Source organism: Astatotilapia calliptera, chromosome 9 (assembly GCF_964374335.1).
Source record: "Astatotilapia calliptera chromosome 9, fAstCal68.1, whole genome shotgun sequence".
Taxonomy (NCBI): domain Eukaryota; kingdom Metazoa; phylum Chordata; class Actinopteri; order Cichliformes; family Cichlidae; genus Astatotilapia; species Astatotilapia calliptera.
In genome coordinates this window covers 33,347,643-33,361,366 of record NC_137430.1, presented here as the reverse complement: position 1 = coordinate 33,361,366, position 13,724 = coordinate 33,347,643, and the positions used below count along the sequence as shown (strand labels likewise).

At 42.8% G+C, this 13,724-nt stretch overlaps 1 protein-coding gene across 2 annotated transcripts in view; it reads right to left on the bottom strand.

The window, feature by feature from the left end:
* The window catches only part of LOC113029614 (uncharacterized), a 41,584-nt gene that overhangs the window by 19,653 nt on the left and 8,207 nt on the right, over positions 1–13,724 (bottom strand). The window contains exon 1 of one of the 2 annotated variants that reach the window (XM_080306800.1): positions 7,609–10,233. The exons of the other annotated variant lie outside the window; for it this stretch is intronic. Coding sequence (XP_080162926.1) covers positions 7,609–7,782 — 174 coding nt within the window. The 5' untranslated portion in view covers positions 7,783–10,233. Of the gene's footprint in view, positions 1–7,608; positions 10,234–13,724 lie in introns of those variants that run through there. 2 annotated transcript variants of the gene reach the window in all.

Below are 13,724 nucleotides of genomic sequence, written 5' to 3'. Positions count from 1 at the left end.
TAGGCAAATGAGTATTTTGTCCACATCATCCTCTTCATGCATGTTGTCTTACTCCAAGCTGTATAGGCTCGAAAGCCTACTACCAATTAAGCATATTAAGTGATGTGCATCTCTGTAATGAGAAGGGGTGTGGTCTAATGACATCAACACCCTATATCAGGTGTGCATAATTATTAGGCAACGTCCTTTCCTTTGGCAAAATGAGTCAAAAGAAGGACTTGACAGGCTCAGAAAAGTCAAAAATAGTGAGATATCTTGCAGAGGGATGCAGCAGTCTCAAAATTGCAAAGCTTCTGAAGCGTGATCATCGAACAATTAAGCGTTTCATTCAAAATAGTCAACAGGGTCGCAAGAAGCGTGTGGAAAAACCAAGGCGCAAAATAACTGCCCATGAACTGAGAAAAGTCAAGCGTGCAGCTGCCAAGATGCCACTTGCCACCAGTTTGGCCATATTTCAGAGCTGCAACATCACTGGAGTGCCCAAAAGCACAAGGTGTGCAATACTCAGAGACATGGCCAAGGTAAGAAAGGCTGAAAGACGACCACCACTGAACAAGACACACAAGCTGAAACGTCAAGACTGGGCCAAGAAATATCTCAAGACTGGTTTTTCTAAGGTTTTATGGACTGATGAAATGAGAGTGAGTCTTGATGGGCCAGATGGATGGGCCCGTGGCTGGATTGGTAAAGGGCAGAGAGCTCCAGTCCCACTCAGACGCCAGCAAGGTGGAGGTGGAGTACTGGTTTGGGCTGGTATCATCAAAGATGAGCTTGTGGGGCCTTTTCGGGTTGAGGATGGAGTCAAGCTCAACTCCCAGTCCTACTGCCAGTTTCTGGAAGACACCTTCTTCAAGCAGTGGTACAGGAAGAAGTCTGCATCCTTCAAGAAAAACATGATTTTCATGCAGGACAATGCTCCATCACACGCGTCCAAGTACTCCACAGCATGGCTGGCAAGAAAGGGTATAAAAGAAGAAGAACTAATGACATGGCCTCCTTGTTCACCTGATCTGAACCCCATTGAGAACCTGTGGTCCATCATCAAATGTGAGATTTACAAGGAGGGACAACAGTACACCTCTCTGAACAGTGTCTGGGAGGCTGTGGTTGCTGCTGCACGCAATGTTGATGGTGAACAGATCAAGACACTGACAGAATCCATGGATGGCAGGCTTTTGAGTGTCCTTGCAAAGAAAGGTGACTATATTGGTTGCTGATTTGTTGTTGTTTTGTTTTTGAATGTCAGAAATGTATATTTGTAAATGGCCTGTATTTATATAGTGCTTTATATATATATATATATATATATATATATATATATTTGTGAATGTGAAGATGTTATATTGGTTTCACTGGTAAAAAGAAATAATTGAAATGGGTATATATTTGTTTTTTGTTAAGTTGCCTAATAATTATGCACAGTAATAGTCACCTGCACACACAGATATCCCCCTAAAATAGCTAAAAACAAACTAAAAACTACTTCCAAAAACATTCAGCTTTGATATTAATGAGTTTTTTGGGTTCATTGAGAACATGGTTGTTGTTCAATAATAAAATTATTCCTCAAAAATACAACTTGCCTAATAATTCTGCACTCCCTGTATATCAGGAAGATGGCGCCTTTGCTCGGCTTGACGTCTACGTGCCTACGCTGTATTTTATTTTATGCTTTTATATCAGCCCTGACGTTTTATATATGGAGCTATGCTGCTGTGATTTACGACCGTTCTTCTTTGATCCACATCAAAGAGTCTATGAAACGTCTTTATGATGACTGGGACAGTCATAGAAAAACTTTCCCCCCACCATTTGTGCACTCTTCCACCTCACCGGATTACTTCTTGCTACCGGCGAAACGTGCCCTAAGCAATTCCAAGAAGAAATCGAGGAAAAGAGGCTGTAGGGCCGGCATCCAGGTACACATCAGACGAGCCTACAGATCGGAGATCTCCCGACTCGTCTGGAGGCGTCCCCGGTTTCTGCTGCCAGTTACCCTTCCGGATTTGATTGGAAACACGTACTTGCAGCCACTACAGCGTGGATTCTGCCCATCTGATGCTCTGGATTTTGCCGATTATCCCCCCACCACTGCGCCCTCACAGCCCGCATCGCACAACCGGTGGTTGGCCCTGCCAGTTCCGTGGCGCTGCTGGAGACCTTGCGTGCGGACATGGTGTTTGCTGTCAATTCCACTCCGACAACCTCATGGGAAACCTGCGCTGCCAGCTTTTAATCGGATTACGCTCTTGAACGCCCGCTCCATCGCAAACAAATCCTTCTCTCTGAATGAGCTCTTCACAAGGAAAAGCCTGGACTTTCTGTTTCTCACCGAAACATGGCAGAGGGATGGCGAATTTGTTCACCTAAACGAATTGCGTCCTGCAGACTGCTCTTACTTGGGCGCCCCCCCGTTTAGGTCGCCCGTGGTGGAGGTCTTGCTGGTGTCTTTAAGGACAGTTTCATCTGCAGAGGTATGCAAACTGAAAACTATTCTTCCTTTGAGTCGCAAACAATTAAGGTGGGCTCTATGAACATAGCCCTGCTACTGAGTTCTTAAAGGATTTCATGGACTTCTTATCTTCTATTATCAAGCTGGAGAAAGTTTTAATTCTTGGGGATTTTAACATTAATATTGATGATGCCTCATCTAACTCTGCAGCTGAACTTCTGAGTCTTTTAACTTTGTCCAACATGTCTCCGGTCCAACCCATTTAAAAGGCCATACCTTGGACCTTGTTTTTTCCTTGGACCTCAACATTGGTAATGTGTTTGCTGAGGATGTACATTTAAGTGATCATAACTGTATCTTTGTTGAACTTAATTTTAGCTCTAAACAGACGCCTGTAAAGTTAAAAACTCATAGACGCATAATAACAGACTGCTGAGAGGTTCTCCATTATGTTTGACAGGTCTCCACTTTTTACCGGAAGCAATGTAAATGTTCTTATTCAGCCTTTTAATAGGGAATGCACATCCATTTTGGATCAAGTGGCACCTATTAAAACAAGCTCGGCTTTACAAAAGAAGACATGCCCTTGGATAAATTAGACTGTCTTAAACTTAAGGAGAATATGCCACAAAATAGAACGACTATGGAAGAAAACCAAACTTGACGTACACAGGCTCCATCTTCGAGAGCTCATGCTCTCCTTAAATGACACAGTGAAAACTGTTAGATCTGAATATTTTTCTAGGCTCATAACAAAAAACTAGAGAAATCCCAAGTTTCTTTTTGACAAAGTTAGTGCTATTGTCTCCCCAGATGTGGTACCTTTAGATGTACACTCTAAAGTAGATAGTAATAAACTCCTCCGATTTTTTGTTGATAAGATTAACGACATCAATGCTAAAATCTCCCCAAAGCTTTCTTGTTCTCCGAGTCAGGCACTCCCTTTGTACTCCTGGTTGACTTTTACAACTGTAACATATGATGAAATAGCAGCCCTGGTTGACAAAATGAAGCCATCCTCAAGCCCCTCAGACATTATCCCCACTAAGCTTTTTATTAATGCCTTTGACACCATTGGTCCTTGGGTTGTGAACCTTTTTAATGTTTCTCTTCAGACTGGAGTGTTCCCCAGCTTTTTTTAAACATGCCATTGTGGAACCAAGGCTCAAAAAACCCAACCTGGACCCAACACTGCTTCAAAATTTAAGACCTATCTCCAAACTCCCATTTATGTCAAAACTCCTTGAGAAGGCAGTAGCTGTCCACCTTACGGCATGCTTGGAGAAATATAACATCCATGATCGTTATCAATCTGGGTTCCGTAAATTGCATTCCACTGAGACAGCACTACTGAAAGTTACTAATGATATTATGTCAGCAGACTCCGGAGAATACACAGTCCTAGTCTTGTTAGACCTTACCTCAGCCTTTGATACAGTCAACCATACCATCCTGATAAACAGACTGAGAGACCTGGTTGGGATGTCTGGCTCTGTTCTAGACTGGTTTTCATCTTATATATCTGAAAGGAGTTTTAGTGTGTCTGCAAACCAGATCATGTCGGAACCTACAGAGTTGTTGTGTGGAGTTCCTCAGGGATCTGTGCTGGGACCTATTCTGTTTTTAATATACATTTTTCAAGTCAGATAATACAGCAGTTTCCTGAAGTATCTTATCATCTTTTTGCTGACGATATTCAACTATATTATTCGTTTAAGCCTGCTGAAGCTCATAAGCTCTCCAATCTGATTGAATGTTTAACCAACATTAAACAATGGTTGAACAATAACTGCTTACAGCTACCGTATTTTCACGACCATAAGACGCACTGTACTAAAAGGCGCAGTCTCAGTTATGTGTGCCATTACTGTATTTAACACACACATAAGGCACACCTGATTATAGGGCGCATACAATTATGCGTGTTTAAAAATAAAGCGGGAGCAAAACTGAGTTTGGTACTCACATTTTTATTACCGGTAATCGTCATCATCATCAGCATAGAAGTGTGCGTATTTAAAAATAAAGCGGGAGCAAAACAAAGTTTGGTACTCACATTTTTATTACCGGTAATTGTCATCAATCAAACCCATCGAAGTCCTCATCCTCTGTGTCTGAATTGGACAGCTGCACTAAATCTCCATCAAACATGCCAAGTTCACTTTCTTCACTGTCAGAGTCACTTTCCGTGCCGTGCGGCTCCTCGGAAATGATGCCGGCTTTTGCGAAAGCTCGAACAACAGTGCCAGCAGACATGTTAGCCCAAGCATCTACAATCCATTGGCAAATTGTGGCGTAACTCGCCCGGCGCTGCCTTCCACTCTTAGTGAAACTGTGGTCCCCATCGGTCATCCATTGCTCCCACGCCGCTCGCAGCCTTACTTTGAACGGCCGGTTCACACCGATGTCCAGCGGTTGGAGTTCCTTTGTCAGGCCTCCCGGAATGACAGCAAGCTCACAGTTCATTTGTTTCACTAGTTTTTTCACATCGGCTGTGAGATGGGCACGCATAGAGTCACAGATCAACAGCGATGGTGATGCGTGGAAAAAAACCACCTGGTCTCCTTACATACACCTCCCTCAGCCACTCTTTCATCATTTCCTCATCCATCCAGCCCTTTTCATTTGCCTTAATGATGATTCCTGTTGGAAACTTCTCTTTTTTTTTTTCTCTTTTTTTTTGGCCTGTCCCGTTTGGTTCTTTTGCCATCAGAATTGTTGTCTAAAGGCAAAGAAAGATGCCCAACGGATTTACTTTACCAAACTGACCATCCCAGCCTTGCCGTAATGGTCCATTTGATTCACCTTTTATTGTTTATTTTATTTTCACTTACTGAATACGGGACAGACTTGACTGGGGGAAAGAAGGGGAGAAAGAAAGAGGGAAAGAGAAACAGCTGAGAAGAGGGACGGGGGAGAAGGGCAAAAGACAAAAACCAACAGAACGGGCAGAGAAAAAAAATGCATATATCAATCACCTGGATCACCTGCTGAGAAAGAAAAAAGAAAGCAAGCAGAAGAGAACAAGAGTAATAGAATAAACAACATCACAATGATATATGGGAATATGACAGTAAATACTAAATGTTAAACATTATTGTGCAGCACATAAGATCAACATAACACAGTGTGCTTTGAGGTAGGAGCCAAAAAGGGTGTAGTTTGTGGGTGTGATCACCCGCGTGTACACCTGTGAGCATGGACGCGCTTGTTTTTTTTAAAAGGTTCCTTCATGTAATGAAACTTCTCTTTAGGCAAAGTCTTTCTCTTAAAAATCACCATAGGCGGCAGTTTCTGTCCATTAGCATGGCAGCCAAGCACAACAGTGAAAGAAGACTTTTCGTGCCCCGTTGTGCGTATCGCTACCGTGCTGGTCCCCTTCTTCTCCACAGTGTGACTCACCGGGATATCAAAAGTGAGCGGCACCTCGTCCATGTTTGTGATGTGGCTGGGCTGGATGTTTTTGTCGCTGATGTGTTTGCTGCAGTAGGAGCGGAAGATGGCCAGCTTTTCATTATAATCCGCTGGAAGTTGCTGCGCTACCGTAGTCCTGGTCCGGATGGAAAAATGGCACCGTTTCATAAAACGAAAGCACCAAGACGGACCTCCTTGGAAATGTTCAATGTTCATCTCTTCAGCTAGTGAAACTGCTTTTAGCCGAATGGTGACCGTCGAAACGCTTCTCCCGCTCGTTCTTTGCTCGATGATCCACCGCTCGAGTCTTTCCTCCAACTCGGGCCACCTCGCCTTATGTCCGCGGAAACTCAGCTGCATTTTCTTGACCTGCCGGAGCTTGTTTTCCAGCTTCCTCCACTTGCAAACCATTGATTCATTCATCTTAAATTCTCTCGTGGCTGCTCGATTTCCATGTTCCTCCGCGTAGCTGATGGCCTTCAGTTTAAACTGTGCTTCATAGGCGTGTCTCTTTGCCATTTTCAGGGTTGTTAAAACAACGATGTTCCACATAATGCACATACCTGTCCTTTTATACAGGTATGTGCGATTGTCCGGTATATACGATCAACGCCCACACTTCACCCTTTAGCGTTCTCATGGTGTTCTCTACTACGTCCTCCTTACAACACACAGGGCGCACTGCACTATAGGGCGCGCCGCACTTTTTAAAGAAAATCTAAGGCTTTTATGTGTGCCTTATAGTTGCGAAAATACGGTAAACCCGGCCAAAACAGAAACTTTGATTATTGCATTAGTGCAATACCTGATATTAAACGGCGACTGGGTGACTTAGGTTCCTCCCAGAAACATAACCTTAGAAACCTTTGATCAGCTCCATCACCTAGTGGGGAGGGGGGGGGGTGTCATAGTTTGGTCCCACCTTCGCTGTTGTGATTGGTTTGGGGGTAGGGACGGGCTTGGGGCTAGGGCTGTGCGATATGACCAAAAATCTCATATCCCGATATTAAGACATCTATCGTCCAATAACGATATAAATCACAAAAATGTGATATTTTCTGTAAATTCTGTGAATCTCGGGCAGCTCGACTTGCATGAAGTTTTTCCAGCTGGGCGTTGCCTACCTGGAGTCGAGTGTTTTAACTGATGCATGAAACGATACATTTTTAGACATAGGTTGTAACAGCCGCCGTTTTTTTTCTGAGTATTTATTATACAACATGCTGCGGGGGAAAGCCTGTTCTAACGTTTGAGTCTAAGGTTTATTTTTTAGCACCTGACGGCTCTTTCTTGCTTCTCATCCATAAATACTCTGCATCTTTCACGTGATTCTGTTTATTTTGAAAAGTCTCGAGAGGATCTTGAGCTTTATTGTGAAAGGTTTATGTGGAAAATAAACAAGCGGACACGCAGTGGTTTTATCATCGCTGTTGCTAACCACAAGGCATAAAAACAAGCGCTTGTCTGTCTGTAGTGTGGTTATATTAAATATAAGAGAAAGAGAGAACTTTAAGAAATTAACATAGCCACTACAGTGACCATCAAAATAATGAAAAAATATTGCCGTAAACAGTTTATTTTGCGACACCACAAAAAAAACAATAGCGTAAAATGAAACGATAGAAGTTTTTATATTGTCATCCGATATAAATCGTTATATCGAACAGCCCTACTTGGGGCGTCGGGGGATTCCCCAGGAGCATAGGGGGGAGGGTCTGTGCTGACGGACATGGGTTACTGACCTGGTAGCCTGGCTGCCCCTGGGTGGGTCCGGGACGGGTGTGGGGTTCTGGGGGTGCTCTGTCTCTGGGCTGGGGCCCTGGCTGGGCCTTGGGGGCTTGGGTCCCGGTTTGTGTGTTGCTGGGGTGGGTGGGTGTCTGGGGGTACAGCCCTGGCGTAGGGTGTCGCCAGTGCATCGAGCCACCTGGGGGGCTCTTCAACTGGTGGGGGAGGTTGTTACAGCTTGCAGGAGGTCTCCTCTCTTCAGGAACTAACTCTGCAGGAGGGGGAGATATAGGAGAGGTGGAGGAAGTTCTCAGCCTGGGTGTCTATTGTCTTGTGTAGTCTGGAAAATGAGTGGATGACAGGGTGGGTGCAGTTTTCTGTAGTGGGGTCGGGTGGGCTGTCCCAGGCTCTGTGGGGCCAGGCGGCGCTGCTGAACTGGGCCCAGGTCCGGATGGGCCTGGGCAGAGTATGGGGGTGCCTACTGGGGTCAGCTGGGCCCAGGGAGGGGTCACGTGCCCCTCCCTTCCTTCCCTCCCCATCTCCAACTGCCTCCCTCTTCCCGCTCCACCACAATCACCCACACATGCAGGGCCTTAGGGTAAAGGTGTGTCACCAGGGTGCAGGGGAGGCATCCCCCCCTCTGCTCCCTTCTAGCTGTCGGTGCCTAAATTTCATCCCACAACTTAGATATCCACATTACTCACACTCTCATATCACATACATATAGGATCTTGACATCGATGCGTTGGTGGTTCTTTGTGTCTGGGGATGTGCGTCCAGGTACACACCGGCTCACTCCTTGGTGGCTGCTTGTCGGGGACTGGAGCCTGGGGTTCACTCAGGCCACTTCGTGGGTGAGGGTGCCCTCGGCCTCTTGGCCTGGGGCTCGGTCACTCTGGCACAGCTGGCTGCTGGCAGAGCTCACGGGCGCGTCACTGCAACCCCCCCTGGCTTCTGCTCCCCAGCTGCTGGGTGACCCCTCATCTGGGGCTCTCCTCAGCTCTTTCTGGGATAGTGGCAGATCATTACATGAAGGAACCTTTTAAAAACAAGCGCGTTCATGCTCACAGGTGTACACACGGGTGCTCACACACACAAACGACACCCTTTTTGGCTCCTACCTCAAAGCACACTGTGCGCTGTCGATCTTACGTGCTGCACAATAATGTTTAATATTTAGTATTTACTGTTATATTCCCATAGATCATCATGATGTTCTTTATTATGTTGCTTTTTTTTTTCTTCTGCTTGTTTTCTCTTTTTTCTTTCTCAACAGGTGATCCAGGTGATTGGTATACGTATTTTCTGTCTACTTATTTTGTTGGGTTTTGTTTTTTGCCCTTTATCCCCGTCCCTCTTCCCCGCTGTTTTTCTTTCCCTTTCTTTCTCTCCTTTCTTTTCCCCAGTCAAGCCTGTCCCGTATTTAACAAGTGAAAATAAAATAAAATAAACAATAAAAGGTGAATAAAATAGACCATTATGGCAAGGCTGGGATGGTCAATTTGGTAAAGTAAATCCGTTGGGCATCTTTCTTTGCCTTTAGACAATAATTCTGATGGCAAAAGAGCCAAACGGGAAAGGAAGAAAAAAAAAAAGAAAGAAAGAAAGAAAAAGAAAAGAAACTAGAAAAATTTGCATTTCCTGCGAAAATGCTGTGTGGATGCCTTAACGCTGAAGATGTCTGCTGAAAAAAGCTGAAAAGGTTGAAAAACAAAAACAAAAAAATGTTGCCCTGAGCAGGATTCGAACCTGGCCCTTCTGGTACTCAAGGCAGGTACATATCTCACTGCGCCACACTCTTTCTCACAAAGAAGAGGTGGAGAGACTGACAATTGTGCTGAAATGAGCAGAAGAGGCTGAGTATTGTGCTGATAAGAGGTGGAAAGGCTGAAGACTTTGCAGAAAAGAGGTGAATCAGCAGAATTTCTGCTGAAAAGAGGTTTTTGCTTGGTTCACGTTTACTAAGGCACTACCCAAAAGGCGCCACAAGAGGGCACTCCAACACAAGAGATGACATAGAAGCTGCTGAGAATTGTGCTGATAAGAGGTGGAAAGGCTGAAAATTTTACAGAAGAGGTGAATAAGCAGAAATTCTGCTGAAAAGAGTTGAATGAGCAGAATTCTGCTGAAAATAGGTTTTTGATGAAAACAGCTGAAAAAGCTGGTAATTGTGCTGAAAAGTGGTGAAAAAAACTGAAAAATGTGCTGAAAAGGGGTGAAAAAGCTGAAATTTGTGTTGGAAAGAGTTAAAAAAAAGTTTAAGTGTTAACTGAAAGAAATGTTGCCATAAGCGGGATTTGAACCCGGGCCTCCCAGTCCTTGAACAGATGCTCATCTCACTGAGCTAAAACACAGCTCAACCCGGCAAGGAAAATCAGTGAGGCCACTGATAATGTGCAGAAATAGGCAAAAAATATTGAAAAGAAAAATCAATATCTCAAAAAGTATAGAAGTTATGAGCACCAAAAGTCATAGCTGGAATTAGCAGAAAGAGCAGAATTTTTTAAGATTTGAACTGAGAAAATCGGCTGAAAACTGAGGGAGTAGTTAAGCGCCAAAAAACGTACGGAAGCAACTTGAAGATGAAGAAAAGATAAAGAACTAGAAAAATTTGCATTTCCCCCGAAAATGCTGTGTGGATGCCTTAAGGGCTGAGGATGTCTGCAGAAAAAAGCTGAAAAAGTTGAAAAAAAAATGTTGCCTTAATGAGGATTTGAACCGGGCCCTCCTGGTCTAAAGGCAGCTATTTAGCTCACTGAGCCAATGTCATTCTCACAAAGAAGAGGTGGAGAGATTGACAATTGGGCTGAAATGAGCAGAAGAGGCGGAGAATTGTGCTGATAAGAGGTGAAAAGGCTTAAAATGTTTCAGAAGAGGTGAATAAGCAGAATTTGGGCAGAAAAGAGGTGAAAACTGAATATTTTGCTGAAAAGAGTTTTTTTCTGAAAATAGCAGAAAAAAGTGAAAAACTTTTCTGAAAAGAGTTCAATCAGCAGAATTTGTTTCCAGAAAAGAGTTCAATAAGCAGAATTTTGCTAAAAAGAGTTTTTTTCTGAAAACAGTAGAAAAAACTGAAAATTCTGCTGAAAAGAGTTGAATGAGCAGTATTTTGCTGAAAGAGGTTTTTGCTGAAAACAGCTGAAAATGCTGGTATTTGTGCTGAAAAGTGGTGAAAAAACTGAAAATTGTGCTGAAAAGGGGTGAAAAAGCTTAAATTTGTGTTGAAAAGAGTTAAAAAAAGTTTAACTGTTGACTGAAAGAAATTTTGCCATAAGCGGGATTCGAACCCCGGCATCCCAGTCTGAGAACGGACGCTCATCTCACTGAGCTAAAACACAGGTCAAGCCGGCAAGGAAAATCAGTGAGGCCACAGATAATATGCAGAAAAGAGCAAAAAATATTGATAAGAAAAATCAATATCTCAAAAAGTATTGAAGTTATGAGCACCAAAAGTCATAGCAGGAAAGAGCAGAAAGAGCAGAATTTTTTAAGATTTGAACTGAGAAAATAGCACAAAAACTGAAGGAGTAGTTAGCGGACAAAAAACGGAAAAAACGGAGCAACTTGAAGAATAATAATAAAGAACTAGAAAAATTTGCATTTCCTGCGAAAATGCTGTGTGGATGCCTTAACGCTGAAGATGTCTGGTGAAAAAAGCTGAAAAGGTTGAAAAAAAAATTAATTTTTGCCCTGAGCAGGATTCGAACCTGGCCCTTCTGGTACTCAAGGCATATATCTCACATATCTCACTGCGCCACACTCTTTCTCACAAAGAAGAGGTGGAGAGACTGACAATTAGCCTCTTCTGCTCATTTCAGGACGAGTATTGTGCTGATAAGGCACTACCCAAAAGGCGCCACAAGAGGGCACTCCAACACAAGAGATGACATAGAAGCTGCTGAGAATTGTGCTGATAAGAGGTGGAAAGGTTGAAAACTTTACAGAAGAGGTGAATAAGCAGAATTTGGGCAGAAAAGAGGTGAAAACTCTGAATATTTTGCTGAAAAGAGTTCAATCAGCAGAATTTCTTCTGAAAAGAGTTCAATGAGCAAAATTCTGCTGAAAAGAGGTTTTTGCTGAAAACAGTTGAAAAAGCTGATATTTCTGCTGAAAAGTGGTGAAAAAAACTGAAAAATGTGCTGAAAAGGGGTGAAAAAGCTTAAATTTGTGTTGAAAAGAGTTTAAAAAAAAAGTTAATAAGTGTTAACTGAAAAAATGGTGTCATAAGCGGGATTTGAACCCGGGCCTCCCAGTCCGAGAACGGATGCTCATCTCACTGAGCTAAAACACAGCTCAACCCGGCAAGGAAAATCAGTGAGGCCACTGATAATGTGCAGAAATAGGCAAAAAATATTGAAAAGAAAAATCAATATCTCAAAAAGTATAGAAGTTATGAGCACCAAAAGTCATAGCTGGAATTAGCAGAAAGAGCAGAATTTTTTAAGATTTGAACTGAGAAAATCGGCTGAAAACTGAGGGAGTAGTTAAGCGCCGAAAAACGTACGGAAGCAACTTGAAGAAAAGATAAAGAATAAAGAGAAACAGGATCCACACAATCAAAGCATTGCATAATCTTTAGCCACCGTGTTCAACGCTCGACTTCACTGCCATCAAACATTACAGCACGATTCATTTTCTAGTTTTGAACTGCAGCTGTTTGAGTTGCACCTGAACTCTGCTGTCCCATTGTTGTGTGGCCTCATACACCGTCCTCCCAAGTTTAATAAGGATTTTATCAAAGAGTTTTCAGATTTTATTGCTGGAATTGTTCTTAAATTTGACAGTTTTTTTAATCTTTGGTGATTTAAACATCCATGTCTGCTGTGACTCCAAACTTATGGTCAAGGACTTTTTAAATATTATTGACTCTTTTAACTTGACCCAGTGAGTTACCGGTCCCACGCATGAAAAAGGTCACACACTGGACTTGGTGCTTTCCCACGGGCTGGATGTGTGCATAATGGAAATATCTGAGTTGTGCATCTCCGATCATTTTCCTGTATTGTTCACTGCTGCTCGGCAGATAACTTGTGTGCCCCCTTCACGCAAAAAACGAGCGCTTGGCCTCCTAGGACCTGGCATCCACATATGTGGGCATCACATTTTGGGTTATTTAGACCAAAATACTCAATTTTGCTCTACAAGGGCCTGATATCCACTTACGAGGACATTATACTGCTGCTGTTCTATCGACATTTTAAATGAATATCCTAATTTTTCTTAGAAACAAAAATCAGGTAAAAAAAAAAAAAAATCTGGCAATTCTATGTTTTTACATTCATCGGGCCCCAATACGGCCAAATATCAATGAGAAATAAAAAATGCATGCTGTGGAAGAGTTCAGCTCTTACAGTACATATATAGATAGAAGAGCATTCAGCATTAAAAATAAAAACTGCCTTTGAGCACTGGTTTGCTCACTGGAATGAGCAGTTAACCATATAAAATTGCACAGCTGAGAGCTGTGCGATTCTCAAAATAAAGCCATAAAAAGGCCGTAGACAAAACTGCACAAATAAATGTGTGGTGACCGCTGAATCAGGGAACAGCCAAAAGTAGTTTAAGCATGTTAGTGTGGCAATATTTGTTAGTACAGCTGAGACTGCCATCCCACATGGATTTTCTGCTCTCCAGATTTCTAATTTATGATTATTACATTAACCTAAAAAGTTATTTCAAAGCCTTATTTGGACATCCAGAATACATTAAAACAGTCAAGCGCTGATGAAATGGATACCCCGATGAAAGAAGGTGGTCCCTGAGATGTGTTATATTTGCAATGTGAAGTTTGTTTGTGCCAAAACTGGAGTCCAAGGAAATACAATACAGAGCAATAATCTGTGGTGTTTGTTATAAAATCAGATCTTCTTCGAGTTTCTTATCCCATGGACCAACAGAAGGGCAATTGCCAGTAGCTACAATCCGGAGAAAATGAGTGACGCTGGAGTGTGCTGATTACAGCAGGCTTATCACGATAGTAGAATAAAAAAAAGAAAAGAAAAAAAAATTCCAACACCCAGGAAAATACCATTTTTGAAATACCTCAAGTGAAGCAAAAAACTTGCAACTTGGACAGCCACTGGTACAGCCTTTCCAAACCAGTATGAACTGAATCACACTGGAAATCAATGTT